Below are 13,219 nucleotides of genomic sequence, written 5' to 3'. Positions count from 1 at the left end.
TCTCTTTGCTAATCTAGCACAGGGCTCCATTAATATCTGAACAAATGAATTAACACAAGAATGAATTTCTCACCTGCAACTTGGCAGTTAATTGTCACATTCACTCCTCGCACTGTTTTGATGGTGCTTCCTACATCGACTGTGATCGCGGGCTCCTCCGTGTTGATGACGGTCATGCGTGATGTTTTCACTAGCGGCTTTCCTGAAGATGAAAAGGAATGTGAGATTTTACTAGATGGTAGCTGTAGGCTTGGGTCATTCTCTTGCAACATGCAGTGACCCACAATGAACAACTGGTATACCCAGGCTTTTTCCACTAACCATGTGTTCCTTTGAAAAAATTGTAACAGCACAATATAAAAAGCATCCACCCAACCACTGCTTCCACCAGTAGTGGAAGCAACTACCCATCCACCTACCATAGAATTGTCAGAAAAAGAACAAGGATTGAAGAATCTGAGGATAGTGCATGTGATCCAACAAGTTGGAATGCTTTGTGCATTTTATCATTAAATTAACAAATGATCCCATACCTTCCATTTTTAAGGACTTTTTTTTTAAATTAAAATTTTCATTTTGAGATAACTGTAGATTCACAGGTAGTTGTAAGAAATAACACAGAGCAATCCTGTGTACCCTCTGCTGTTTCCCATAATGGTAGTATCTTGGGTAGGATATTGTAACTAGAGTACGATATTGTAACCAGCACATTGGCATTGATAAAGTTAAGCTAAAGAACATTTCCATCACTACAAGGGTCCCTTATGCTGGCCCAAACCCCACATAATCCTCTGGCAACCATTAATCTGTTCTCCATTTCTATAATTTTGTCATTTCAAGAATGTTATATAAATAGAATCATACAGTACATAACCTTTTTTGATTGGCTTTTTTTCACTCAGATTAATTCTCTGGAGATTCTTCCAGGTTTCACATGGTATCACGGTTGTGTATATCAATAGCTTGTTCCTTTTTATTGCTGAGTAGTATTCCGTGGTATGGACGTACCACAGTTTGTTTAGCCATTCATTTGGTGAAGGACATCTGGGTTGTTTCCAGATTTTGTCTATTCAAATAAAGCTGCCATAAACATTCCTGTACAAATTTTTGTGCGAACATAAGTCTTCATTTCTTTGAGATAAATGCCAGGAGTGTAATTGCTAGGTCATATAGTAGTTGCATGTTTAGTTTTTTTAAGATATCTAAACTGTTTTCCAGAGTGGCTGTATCATTTCACATTCCCACCAGTAATGTATGAGCTATCCAGTTTTTCTGCATCCTTGCCAGCATTTGGTGTTGTCATTAGTTTTAATTTTGGCCATTCTGATAGGCGTATAGTGATACCTCATTGTGGTTTTAATTTGCATTTCCCTAATGGCTAATGATGTTGAATATCTTTCCATGGGCTTATTTGCCATCTTTATATTCTCTTTGGTGAAATGTCTCTTCATATCCTTTGAGCATTTTCTAATTGGGTTGTTCATTTTTTTTACTGTTGAGTTTTGAGAGTTCTTTATATTCTAGATACTAGTCCTTTGTCAGATATGTGCTTTGCCGAGACTTTCTCCCAGGTCTGTAGCTTTTCTTTTCATCTTCTTTACAGAGTCTTTCACAGATCAAAAGTTCGTTAACTTTGATGAAGTCCAATTTATCAAGTTTTTCTTTCATGGATCATGCTTTTAATGTTAAGTCTAAGAACTATTTGGCTAGACCTAGATAGTGAAGATTTTCTCTTATTTTTTTTCTAAAAGTTTCATAGGTTCACATTTTACGTTTAAGTCTGTGATACGTTTTGAGTGAATTTTTGCATAAGATGTGAGACTTTGGTCAAAGTTCACTTGTTTTTTCCTATGGGTGTCCAATCGCTCCCGCACCATTTATTGAACAAGCTATCTTTCTTCCACTGAATGGCTTTTGTACCTTTGTCAAAATCAGTTGGTCATATTTTTGTGGATCTATTTCTGGGTTCTCCCTTCTATTCCCCCGATCTATGCATCTATCCCTCTACCAATACCGCACAGTCTTAATTATTGTAGTGACGTAATTCATCTTGAAATCTGGTAGGCTGATTCTCCCCACTTTCTTCTTCTTCATTATTCTAGTTTCTTTGCGTCTATGTAAATTTTAGAACAATCTTGTCTATAACTATAAAATCTTGCTGGAATTTTGATAGAAATTACATTAAGCCAGTATATCAATTTGGGGAGTATTGACATCTTTAACTGGTTGACTCTTCTAATCCTTGAATACTGTATGTCTATTTATTTAGATCTCCTTTAATTTATTTCATCAGAGTTTTGTAGTTTCCAGTATACAAGTCCCGTACACATTTTGTTAGATTTATACTTAATTATTTTGGGTTTTTGAGGGATAGTAAATGACTTTGTATTTTCACTTTCTGTGTTCATTGCTAACATATAGAAATACAGTTGATTTTTGTATATCCTATGACCTTGCTAAACTTACATATTAGTTCTAGGATTTTTTGTAGATTCCTTGGTATTTTCTAAGTAGGCAATCCTTTCATCTGTAATAGTTTTATTTCTTCCTTTCTGATGTGTATGCCTTTTATTTCCTTTTCCTGCATTATTTCACTGGATAGAACTTCCAGCATTATGTTGAATAAGAGTGATGAAAGTGGGTTTTCGGTATGATGAGTGATTATCAGTTGAAACCTGGACATTTTCATATTATGTTATGCAACTCTGGATCTTATTTAAACCTTCTGTTTTAGTTGGCTTTCTCTGAAACCACTCAGGCGGGGGAGCAGAGAGGTGCCACCTCATTCTACCCAGTGCAAGTAGAAGTCCAGGCTCTCCACTTGACCTCCTTTGTCATACAAGTGGGGGACTCCTCATTCCCGCTGAGCAGGGCTGGGACTTCTGGCTCCCCACATGGTTTCCACTGACACCACTGTGGAGGGGTCTCGTTTGGGGAGGTGGGGTGGGTGAAAGGCCTGACTCTCCAGGAGGCCTTCTCTACCACCTCCCCAGAGAGAAGAGTAAGGAGGCACCGCAGGGTGAGGGTGGAACTCCAGGCTCCCCCTCTGCTCTTCGCCCTGGTGGAGATGAAATCTGTCTTCTCTGACGCCACATCTGCGGTGGTGTTGCAGAACCTCGTTTCAGTCTGACGAGGTGGAGTCTAGTTCCTTACTCAGCTGCTGTTGGTGTGGGTGGCGGTAGACCAGTCTTTTCTGTGGTGTTTGAAGTAGAGCAGCATTTTCCAAAATCTTCTGTCTTACTAGGCTGCCCCACTCCTGGTCCTTTGGCTAGAGAGAACAGTCTTTATTTGGGGCATTTTTTTCTGTTCCCTTCGCATTTTCTGGTGGTTGGCTTCTTCAGCTCCCAGTTTGGAATTTAGGAGGGAAAAAGTAAACCCAAGGAAGTAACAGTTGTGTCGTTCCAGTTCTCAAGGTCCCTAGCCAGTCTGCTTTCTCCTCTCCACTTTTCAGTCTTCTTATGTTTGTTTTACATAATGTCCATGGATTTTAGTTGTATATAGCAGGAGGAATAGGGGAAAGTACATCTATGCCATCTTTCCAGCAGTGGAAGTTCTGTGTACATTACACCTTAGTAGGCCTTTATCAGCTGGGGACAAAAATACAGCACTTTGTGTACATGACCCCAAAATACAATGAAAAGATTCCTTTACTGAGCGCTTGGGGAAATAAGGGTCCACATGAAATCATTTTTATATACCCAAAGCTTAAGTTTTTCGTAAGTCAAATGGATTTAATTTTGTTTTAACCGCTTTACAGGCAGGACATTCTACACTGGTCTTCACTCTTCTGTGCCTTCTTTGACTGTGAAGTAAACTGTAATTCATTAATGCCCTTTGGAGTCTCATACCTACTTCTTACACTCTGTTTTTTCCCTCATTTATTTATCCTTTATTCCTGCTTGCACTGTCACACAGCCTCATGTTAGAAGCTGTCCCTCTTTCACCTCCTCTCTCCTTTTTAATTGTCTTCTAGGCGTAGGTTATTATGCTTATTAGAACTATGTTTAAAGGCAGAAACTTTAGCAAGGTTGTGAGGAGCTCACCTTTGAATATGTTCATAGGCTTTCCACTCTATTTTGGCTGTTTAGGGGCCTTTTCCCTTATTTCACCTATATTCCATATACTTGAGATTATGTATGACCTGATGTGAAGATGAGTGATTTCATACGATGATGATTTTTGAGAATAAAGCAGGGCAATAATAGGAGAATGCAGCTGGAATGACACTGAATTCACATTGGCATATTTTCCTTGACTCCCTACCCATAAGAAGCTCCCCAGCTCCACCTCCAAACACACTCTATATCTAACCGGCCTCTCTGTTGCTATAATCGAACGCTGCCCTCTTCTCTGGCTGGACCACTGCAGAGCCTGTCTCCTTGTTTCCATTCTTCCTTCACTACACTTCTCATGACAGCCAGAGTGATCTTTCTAAAACATGAATCAGATCACATAGCTCCTCTGCTTAAATTACCTGGTACTGTTTCAGTGTAATTAGAACAAAATTTCAAGCTCCTCTTCATGACCAACCACCCTCTATGTGTTGAGGCCCAGCTGTCTACCTCTCCAATTCACTGAGGCCACACTCCCCTGTGTTCTAGCCACACTGGCCTTCTTTTCTTTCCTCCAAAACATCAGCATATTTTCTCCGGTTCTTCCCTTTCCCTGACACCCTCTACCTGCAGACTTCCACATGGCCATCTTCTTCCGGTCATTCATGTCTCTGTGCAAAGACTACATCCTGGTGGGACCTTTCCTAACCACTCCATGTAAAGCATGTGCTCCTTCACTCCGTTGCCAGTCCTTATATATCTCACTGCCAACTTTATTGTCTTCAAAAGCAGAAGAACTGTCAGAATTTATTTTATTTATTTGTGTGTTCTTTGCCACCTGCCCCTTACCAGGTAACTTCCATAAAAGCGGGGACCACATCTCTCTTGTTCACTTCTTTATCCCACCACCTTGTCCTGGCACATGGTAGGTCCTCCATAAATACCTATTAAGTGAATATATGTGTGCATATGGTATGATATGCACATTATCTGAATTGTATTTGCTCTCATAACAACCCTGAGAAGTAGGCAAAGCATTTCTATCTTTTATATAAGCAAGAGACTTAGGCTCAGAAAGGCTCCATGCTTTGTCCAAGGCCACAGAGCAAGCAAGTAGCTGGGCTAAACTTGACCCCAGATTTTTGACCTAGAGTCCAATGCCTGTTACAGGGGATCTCAAATCCTTGTCTATGGACTGGTGGCCTCAGATCCCCCAGGGCACTTGTTAAAAACATAATCTGTCCTGCTATAATACAATAGTTGCCTCGCTGTGTAATAAAAACTGTGCCAATGGGGAAAAGCAGGGTAGGGACCAGAGAGTTTCAGGCTCATAATTACCAAGTTATTTTTCCTTCAGGAGTTTTAATAATAAAGGTGTTTTTTAATAGCTGTGAGTGTACAGCTATAAAATTCAAATGCCACTGAATTAAATCGAGCCCTTAATTAATTATATTGAGCTTTTACTGAAAAGTAATGGCCTTTGTCCTGTCGCTGTTGTTAGCAGAGGTGACTTACACTTCTTATTACTTTTATGATCCATTGTTAAAGACAAAGCACAAAGGTATCCAAATATTTATAATCAATAGAAATTTATAATGTAAAGAACACTTCTTAATCAACCAACGCTCTTACATTTATTCGAGAAAGCTTGGATATCTTATCGAGCCCTACTCCAAATCTACTAAACCTGAATCCCAAGTGGTTTAAAACCACTGCACAAGACCATGACTTCGACTCAGGACTCTAAGGTCCTCCCTACCCCAAGAGTAAGGCAAACATGAGATGGTTTCAGGTGCCTTTTGATTCACTCGATCATGGCTGCCAAGGAGACAGCTTCATTCGGTGTGCGTAACCATTCCATTCCAGTTTGCAGAAGCAGAGGCTTCAGCCTTCTGATGCAGTTGTCTGTTCTGGCATGGAAGCTGTAATTTCTGTTTTTAACAAGTTCCTGGGTGATTCTGATACGTGGCCAGGTTTGAGAACCAACGAATTACACTCTTCTAGTTTTTCTTTAACTTATTTCCCTGATTCCTGGTGAGAGCTGAGGAGATTTCTTTTGAGAGATCATTACTGGTCCTCTATTTGGAATTTTCAAGTTAGAGCTCTTATTTTAATGGTCAGTTGAAAAAAACCAACAACAGGGGCTGGTCCCCTGGTGCGGTGGTTATGTTCGCACATTCCACTTTGGCGGCCCGGGGTTTGCTGGTTCGGATCACAGAGCGGAACTACTTGTACTGCTTGGTAAGCCATGCTATGGCAGGCGTCCCACATATAAAGTAGAGGAAGATGGGCATGGATGTTAGCTCAGGGCCAGGCTTCCTCAGTATAAAGAGGAGGGTTGGTGGCAGATGTTAGCTCAAGGCTAATCTTCCTCAAAAACAAAAGACAAAAAACCAACAACAAAAATATAAGCCTATTTTAAATTACTTGGGTGATCACCTGATGAATAAGTTCTGTTGTGTGATGCCATGCCTGTGTTTGTGTTTGATTACATTCACATTAACGACTATTACTTTCATTATGGAAGTTAACTAATGTGAAATGATAAGTTATATGTTTGTGCTAAGAGAATGCTTAAAAAAAAGGTCATGATGGGGCTGGCCCTGTGGTCTAGTGGTTAAGTTTGGCACGCTCTGCTTTGGCAACTCGGTTTGGTTCCCGGATGTGGAACTATACCACTCGTCAGCAGTCATGCTGTGGTGGCGACCCACATACAAAATAGAGGAAGGCTGGCAGAGATGTTAGTGCAGGGCAAATCTTCCTCACGCAAAAAGAAGAAGATTGGCAACAGATATTAGCTCAGAGCCAATCTTCCCTGGCAAAAAACAAACAAAGAAGAAAGGTCATGACACATCATAAAAAGGTGCTGAGAGAGCTGAGCCATGATCACAGAGCTGCTGGGGTGTGAGCTGCACCTCAGCCATCAGGACTATGTGCTGCAAGCAGCCATTCCACTTCTGCAAGTCAGCATCTGCCAGCAGATTAAATTAGTGCTAATTTTATGTAAATTGGTAGGGTTTATAGATTATTCTTTCGTTTAATCTATAACTTTGTGTTATAGTTGTATGACACAGAAGGAGATAATGCTTAATTTTATATCTGTATAGATTTAAGAAAATCAAGGAAATGGAGACAAAGGCAAACTTTTCAATTCATCAGGCCTAATATGAGGAATCAAGGCCCTTCAGGAGTGTCACACACAGAATCAGAAGCATTAAGAGAATCATTTTTGCTCAGCTCCTTCAGACTCATCATACCCCTTAGCCTTTGGATTATGGTTCCTCCTGTCTGAACTGACATGGAGCAGGGGAAATTGGAGCCTCCCCAGTAAGCAAGCGCAGCGCTTGCACAAAGGGTGAACCTAAGGTGTAGCTAAATCTCGTGTGTCGGGATCCAATGGTGTGAATGAGCATGGCCCCGTGATGCCTCAGGGCAGAGGAGTTTGCTGCTGTCCTGATCCTGAAAGAGGAGTAACCGGAGGGACAGACAGGCACAGATGAGCAGTCCCAGGCGCCAATGCTCCAAAATACATTCCTGTGCACAATCTGGGCTCTGGCTCACATGCTCCATGTGTGACTTCGGGTAAGATGCAAACCCAATGGGAAAAAATCTGAACATATGTGCTTGAAAAATCTCTTTGGCCCAGTATAAAGGTGATTGAGAGAGGAGCCAGAGCCAATGGAAGGGTTGTTTTTTGAGGGCAGCCAAGAACAGAGAGCATTGTAAGTAACTTTTTCTCAGGGCTGAAGTCCAGGCCTTTGCTAATAGAAACTTTGTTTTCAACAGCATGAGGCCTCCCACTCTAGAAGCCATGGCAGAGACTGATATGCTCCTAACTAAATCCTTTTCTTCTTCTTGGGCACACAGCTAGGTCATTTCCCAGCCTCTCTGCAGTTGGGTGTGGGCAAGGTACTGAGTTTCAGCAGATGGAACATCAACAGAAGTGAAGTGTGCCACTTCTTGACCCAAACCACAAAGACTCTCCTCTGCAATCATTTGTTTTAGACTTTATGTGGGCAAGAAATAACCTATCATATTTTAGCTATCATATACTTATGGTTTTGTTTGTTATGGTAGTTAGCAAATGCTCATTAATCCAGGTTTAGTGAATATTTGTTGACTCATTGACTAAATGAATCAAATGGGTCTTCTTTCAATTCTTCTAACACTATGAGTCGCAAACATCATTTGAAAATGGTTCTTTACTATCCTTAGCCATTAAAAATGAATTGTACTTACAAGGCTTCAGATTCTCACAGTTCAGGTAAAGGCAATCTATGCTAAAAAGCGTGCACAGGCATTCATTCCGCAGGAGAATGAGAAGACACGTTGACGATGACTGGGATCCTGGGCAATGACAGGAACAAGGACTGCAGGAGGCAGGGTTGGAGACGACTTGAGAGCTCCAGAAAGGATGCATAACTGGCAAATAGGTTTGAGATTCTGAAGCCTAAACTAGCAATTGGCAGGGTCTTCCTGGAGTACTGCTCAGACACGGATTCTGGGTTACATTCATGAGGACTGAGCAGCAAAAATGCATGACAAACCAGTGATGCCTGCAGTGGACATGGGTATAAGAAGTGGCAGCCTGCATGTCAGATGTCTGGACTCCATCACTTAACAGCTGAGTGACTTAGGCAAGTTATTTAATCTCTTTGTGCCGTAGTTTTCTTCCACTATGGTTGCTGAGAGGAATAAGTACATGAATGCATTTGAAGCTGTTGGAACGATGCCTTAGCAGGGTGTGAGGTTTGAATAAATGTTAGTGATCATCGGCAGTATCTCTGCTAACACACGGAGAGAAAATGGTATAAGGAGCAGTGTTGGGAACTTCTAATAAACTCAGAAAGCAAAAGTTTAAAGAAAAGAGGAAAAAGATACGAAAGAGGAGAGAGAATAAATCTGTTAGTGAGAAGGAACTCAAATGCTTCTGTTTTGAAGAACTGTGAGGGTTTCAGGATAATTATAAAAAGAAATAATTTAAATATGATGGATTCTTCCCAAACTGGTATAAGTATCTGGACAGACAGAGAGAGCTTAAAAGTCACACTGAGATTGGTCTTCTTGGAGACCCCAAAAAGTATCTACTTCCAGAGAAGTTGTGAATCAATGCATGCCGGGCTGACTTGCTCATGACCCCATGAAATTGTTCAAGAAAACAGTTGTGATAGCCATGGCAGGCCCAAATCTCAATTCAAGAGAAAGGTGAATACGATAGTGACTCCCACTAAGTCAAATAGTTGAGTATAAAGAAACGAGGCGTTATGGATTTCACATACTTTCAACACCTAAAACTAAGGAAATTGTATTTAATCCAGATTTAATCAATGGATAATGACTTGTAATAAGCGAGAATATGAAAGCAATGCCTTAAGAAACGCTAGCCTCTGCTTACATTGCAATTATCACAGGTCCCTCACAAAGGCCACTGGAGTTAAATCTGCGTAAGCTCTCTGAAATGAGAATTCCCGGATGAAGAATTTAAGAACTCATGAGTTAAATAAAGTTTAAAGGACCTCGATCAGTGTGAACCTATGAAAACCCTTATAAATACCAACAACATCTTATACATCTGAAATTAGTAACGATGGATACTGACTATTAATGTCCAGTTACCATCCATTGCTGGCCAGAAACTTTTCAGGATCTGGCTACCTGGCAATTCCAACAAGAGTTGCTTTGTTACAGATAATCGTCATATTAAAATGCATGATTTTTTTCTTAGTCTGGTTCTCCTTCCAAATGCATTTTGCATTTTATAGCTCCGGAATTTTTTAACTCCTTCTTGTCCTGCTGTCTCGCTCGCAAGGTCTCCTTCACTCCCACCTCTTACCTTCTAAGTCAGTATTTGGCCTTTTACTCAGCTCCGCACCCTTCCTCTTCACCAGTCCTCTGAGAACTTTTCTTCTCATCTTTTCCAAGACATCATTGCAAAAGCTCTACTTCTTTGCTATCTAGTCTTCTAGTCTCCCAAAGATAAAGGAAGTAAGTTTGCAAATGTTAGAATTTCAGGCAAGGGGAGTTTATAGCTGGTAGTGGTGGGTGGGGACTACTGTACTTTATTTGTGTGTAAGAAATTCACAGAACTCTTAGGTGTAAAAGATGCTCTAATGTGCAACTATTTAAAACCCCTCTGTTTACAATAAGGACACAAGTTTATAGTTCTAAATCTGCTCCTAAATTGTGTACTGAGGTAAATACTTTCCCTAGAATCTTACTTATTCTATTATTACAATAAGCTTTCTTTTTAGTAATAGTAAAAAACAAACATTTCTCTCCTATCCAAATCACTACATGGTTTTAGTTAATGTAATCTAACAAAATAAATTATTACAATTTGAGTAACACTCTGACTATACTGGGAAATGAGGTGTAACGCATGAGCAGAGAATATAGTAAATGGAAGATTTAACCAGAGGGTACTGGTAGACTCCAGGCTATGTTCACAGCAATGACATGCTTAGCCTGTAAATGGTTTTTTAAAATTTAAATTAGTTGGGTTCAGTTAAAAATGGAGAGATTAAGAAAAAATGTGTGTGTGTATGTGTGTGTGTGTGTGTTTTGGTTTGGCTTATGTGGGAAAACTGGAAGGTCTATCAACATTAGATTTGCATTTATCTTTGGCGACAGTTAGATGGAAATGACGTGTGTCCTTCAGACAGGGTGTGGTTGGTAGAATAACGGCCCCACAAAGATGTCTATATCCTAATCCTTGGAATGTGCGACTATGTTATGTGACACGGCAAAAGGGAATTAAGGTTGCTAATGAGCTGACTTTAAAATAGAAAGATTATCTTAGATTATTTAGGTGAGCCCAGTCTAACCACATGAGTTCTTAAAATCAGAGGGAGACAGAAGAGTCCATCAGAGAGAGGCAACATGAGAAGGACTCAATCCACTATTGCTAGCTTTGAAGATGGAAGAAGAGGGCCAAGAGCCAAGGAAGGCAGTGGCCTCTTGACGCTGGGAAAGGCACTCAGTTTACAGCCAGCAAAGACAACAGGGACCACAGTCCTAGGTCACAAAGGACTAAATTCTGCCAACAATCTGAATGAACAGGAAAAGCATTCTTCCTTGGAACTTTCAGAAAGGAATGCAGCCCACTGACATCTTGATTTTATCCTGGAGAGACAGTGCCAGACGTACTTGTGACCTACAGAACTGTAAGATAATATATTTGTGCTGTTTTAAGACCCTATGCTCATAGTAATTTGTTATAGCAGCAATAAAAAACTGATTTGCAGGCCATATACATTGTCTTCATCACCAAAGTTATAAGTACAACAAAGACATATAAATGACTAATAAGCACACAAAAAGATGCTTGACATCATTAATCATTAGGAAAATATAAATTAAAATCACAATGAAATACCATTTCACATCCATGAGTATGGCTATTATAAAAAAGACAGACAATAGCAAGTGTTGGTGAGGATGTGGAGAAACTGGAACCCTCATACAGCGCCGGCGGGAATGTAAAATGGAGCAGCCACTTTGAAACATAGTTGGCAGTTTCTCAGAAAGTTAAACATAAGTGTGCTATACAACCAGAAATTCCACTTTTAAGTGTATATACCCAAGAGAAATAAAAACATATGTCCACACAAAAACTTGCATGTGAAAGTTCATTGCAGCACTATTCATAATAGCCACAAAGTGGAAACAACCTAAATGTCCATCAACTGATGAAAAGATGAAGAAAATACTCTGCTAAGTGAAAAAAGCTAGTAAAAAAGAACCATGTATTGTATGATTCCATTTATTTGAAATGTCTAGAACAGGCAGAATCTATGGAGATACAGTATATTAGTGGTCGCTTAGAGGTGGAGGGAACTGGGAAATTGACGAGTGATGGCTAAGGGGTGTGGAGCTTACTTTTGGGATAATGAAAATGCTCTACAATTGAGTGTGGTGATGAATGTAGAACTCTGAATGTACTAAAAGCCACTCAATTGCATACTCTAAATGGCTGAATTGTACAGTATGTGAATATACCTCAATAAAGCTTTTTTAAAAAAATAAACATCTTGGATTGTAGTGATGGTTATATAACTTAAAAAATTTGCTAAAAAGTTAGCAAATTGCACACTTACGATGGGTAAATTTTACGGTACATAAATTATATCTCAGTAAATCCAAAAAAGTAGTTTTAATCTGATTTAGCCCTTTTTGGTCAATTCAGGGTCAACATTGTGACTACTAATTAATAATCTTGCACAAAAAATGAGAAGGAATTGGAATTTCTTTGCCCTGTGATTCTGTTTAGTTGGTGTGCCTTCATTATACAGAATATTTACACATATGGCGAGGCCCTTAGGACTAAGGAAATAGGTAGGGCTACACTCCCCTTTCCTGAACATTCTCAGGCTGCATGGCTTCCCATTCCTCCCTTGTTACCATTCTTTAAAGTTATTTTTACGGATGCCAGTTTACTCAGGTTACTGCCATTACTTCTTCTAATTATTCAATTGAAGTTGATGACTCCTCAGGGACTAAGGCAGCAAGTGGCGCTGTTATAACTTCTTTTGCATGTTCCACTGCAGAGTCCTAGACAAGGAACCCCACACCTCGCACAGCTGTGTGATGCTGCAGTCTCTCCTAGAAACAACCAACCAAGGGTACGCTTTATCCTGCTGCCTGTCCAACCACCCATCCTTCTTTCATTCCATTGGCCAGATGTGGAATTGCTTTTTCCGGATTTGAGATGGGCTAGTTTAGATCATTTGTGCTTCCTTGTTTGTTTTCTTTCTAGTCTACTGGAGAGCAGAGTAAGTTGGATTCTCCTACATTCTTATCTATTTTATCTAAGTTCTGTAAAAGCTAGGGCTCTTTAATGGGCATGCTACACATGTATACTTATTCAGGAAAACTTAAAGACTTCGGTTACTCAGTATTCTATCAGATAACGAGGTCCCTTGATGGCAGCGTGAGCGAGTCCATGACCATTACCCTGTTGTTCAGAGCACCATCAGGAACACAGCCCAACTTGCCTATCTTTCCCCCTGATTTAGCGCACTGGAGCAAACCTTCCTCTGTCAGTCTTTGCCACTTGTGACAAGGCCCTCTCTGAGTCTAATAACCTGTGAAGCAAAATCCTCCTCTGGTTAACAGAAGTGCTGGATGAAAAATTCGGAAATGTCACTTTGAAATGACTTACATCAGGA

At 40.1% G+C, this 13,219-nt stretch overlaps 1 protein-coding gene across 3 annotated transcripts in view; it reads right to left on the bottom strand.

Moving 5' to 3' along the window:
* Positions 1–13,219, bottom strand: part of ADAMTSL1 (ADAMTS like 1) — a 362,288-nt gene that overhangs the window by 74,531 nt on the left and 274,538 nt on the right. For all 3 annotated transcript variants that reach the window (XR_006889167.1, XR_006889168.1, XM_046664981.1), the window contains one exon: positions 74–202. Coding sequence is in view for 1 of the 3 variants with exons in the window: in XM_046664981.1 (XP_046520937.1) it covers positions 74–202 (129 nt within the window). In the remaining 2 variants the exon portion in view is untranslated. The remainder of the gene's footprint in view (positions 1–73; positions 203–13,219) is intronic.

Source organism: Equus quagga, chromosome 6, assembly GCF_021613505.1.
Source record: "Equus quagga isolate Etosha38 chromosome 6, UCLA_HA_Equagga_1.0, whole genome shotgun sequence".
Lineage (NCBI taxonomy): Eukaryota > Metazoa > Chordata > Mammalia > Perissodactyla > Equidae > Equus > Equus quagga.
The sequence above is the reverse complement of the archived record's forward strand: the minus strand, read 5'-3'. Positions and strand labels throughout refer to the sequence as shown.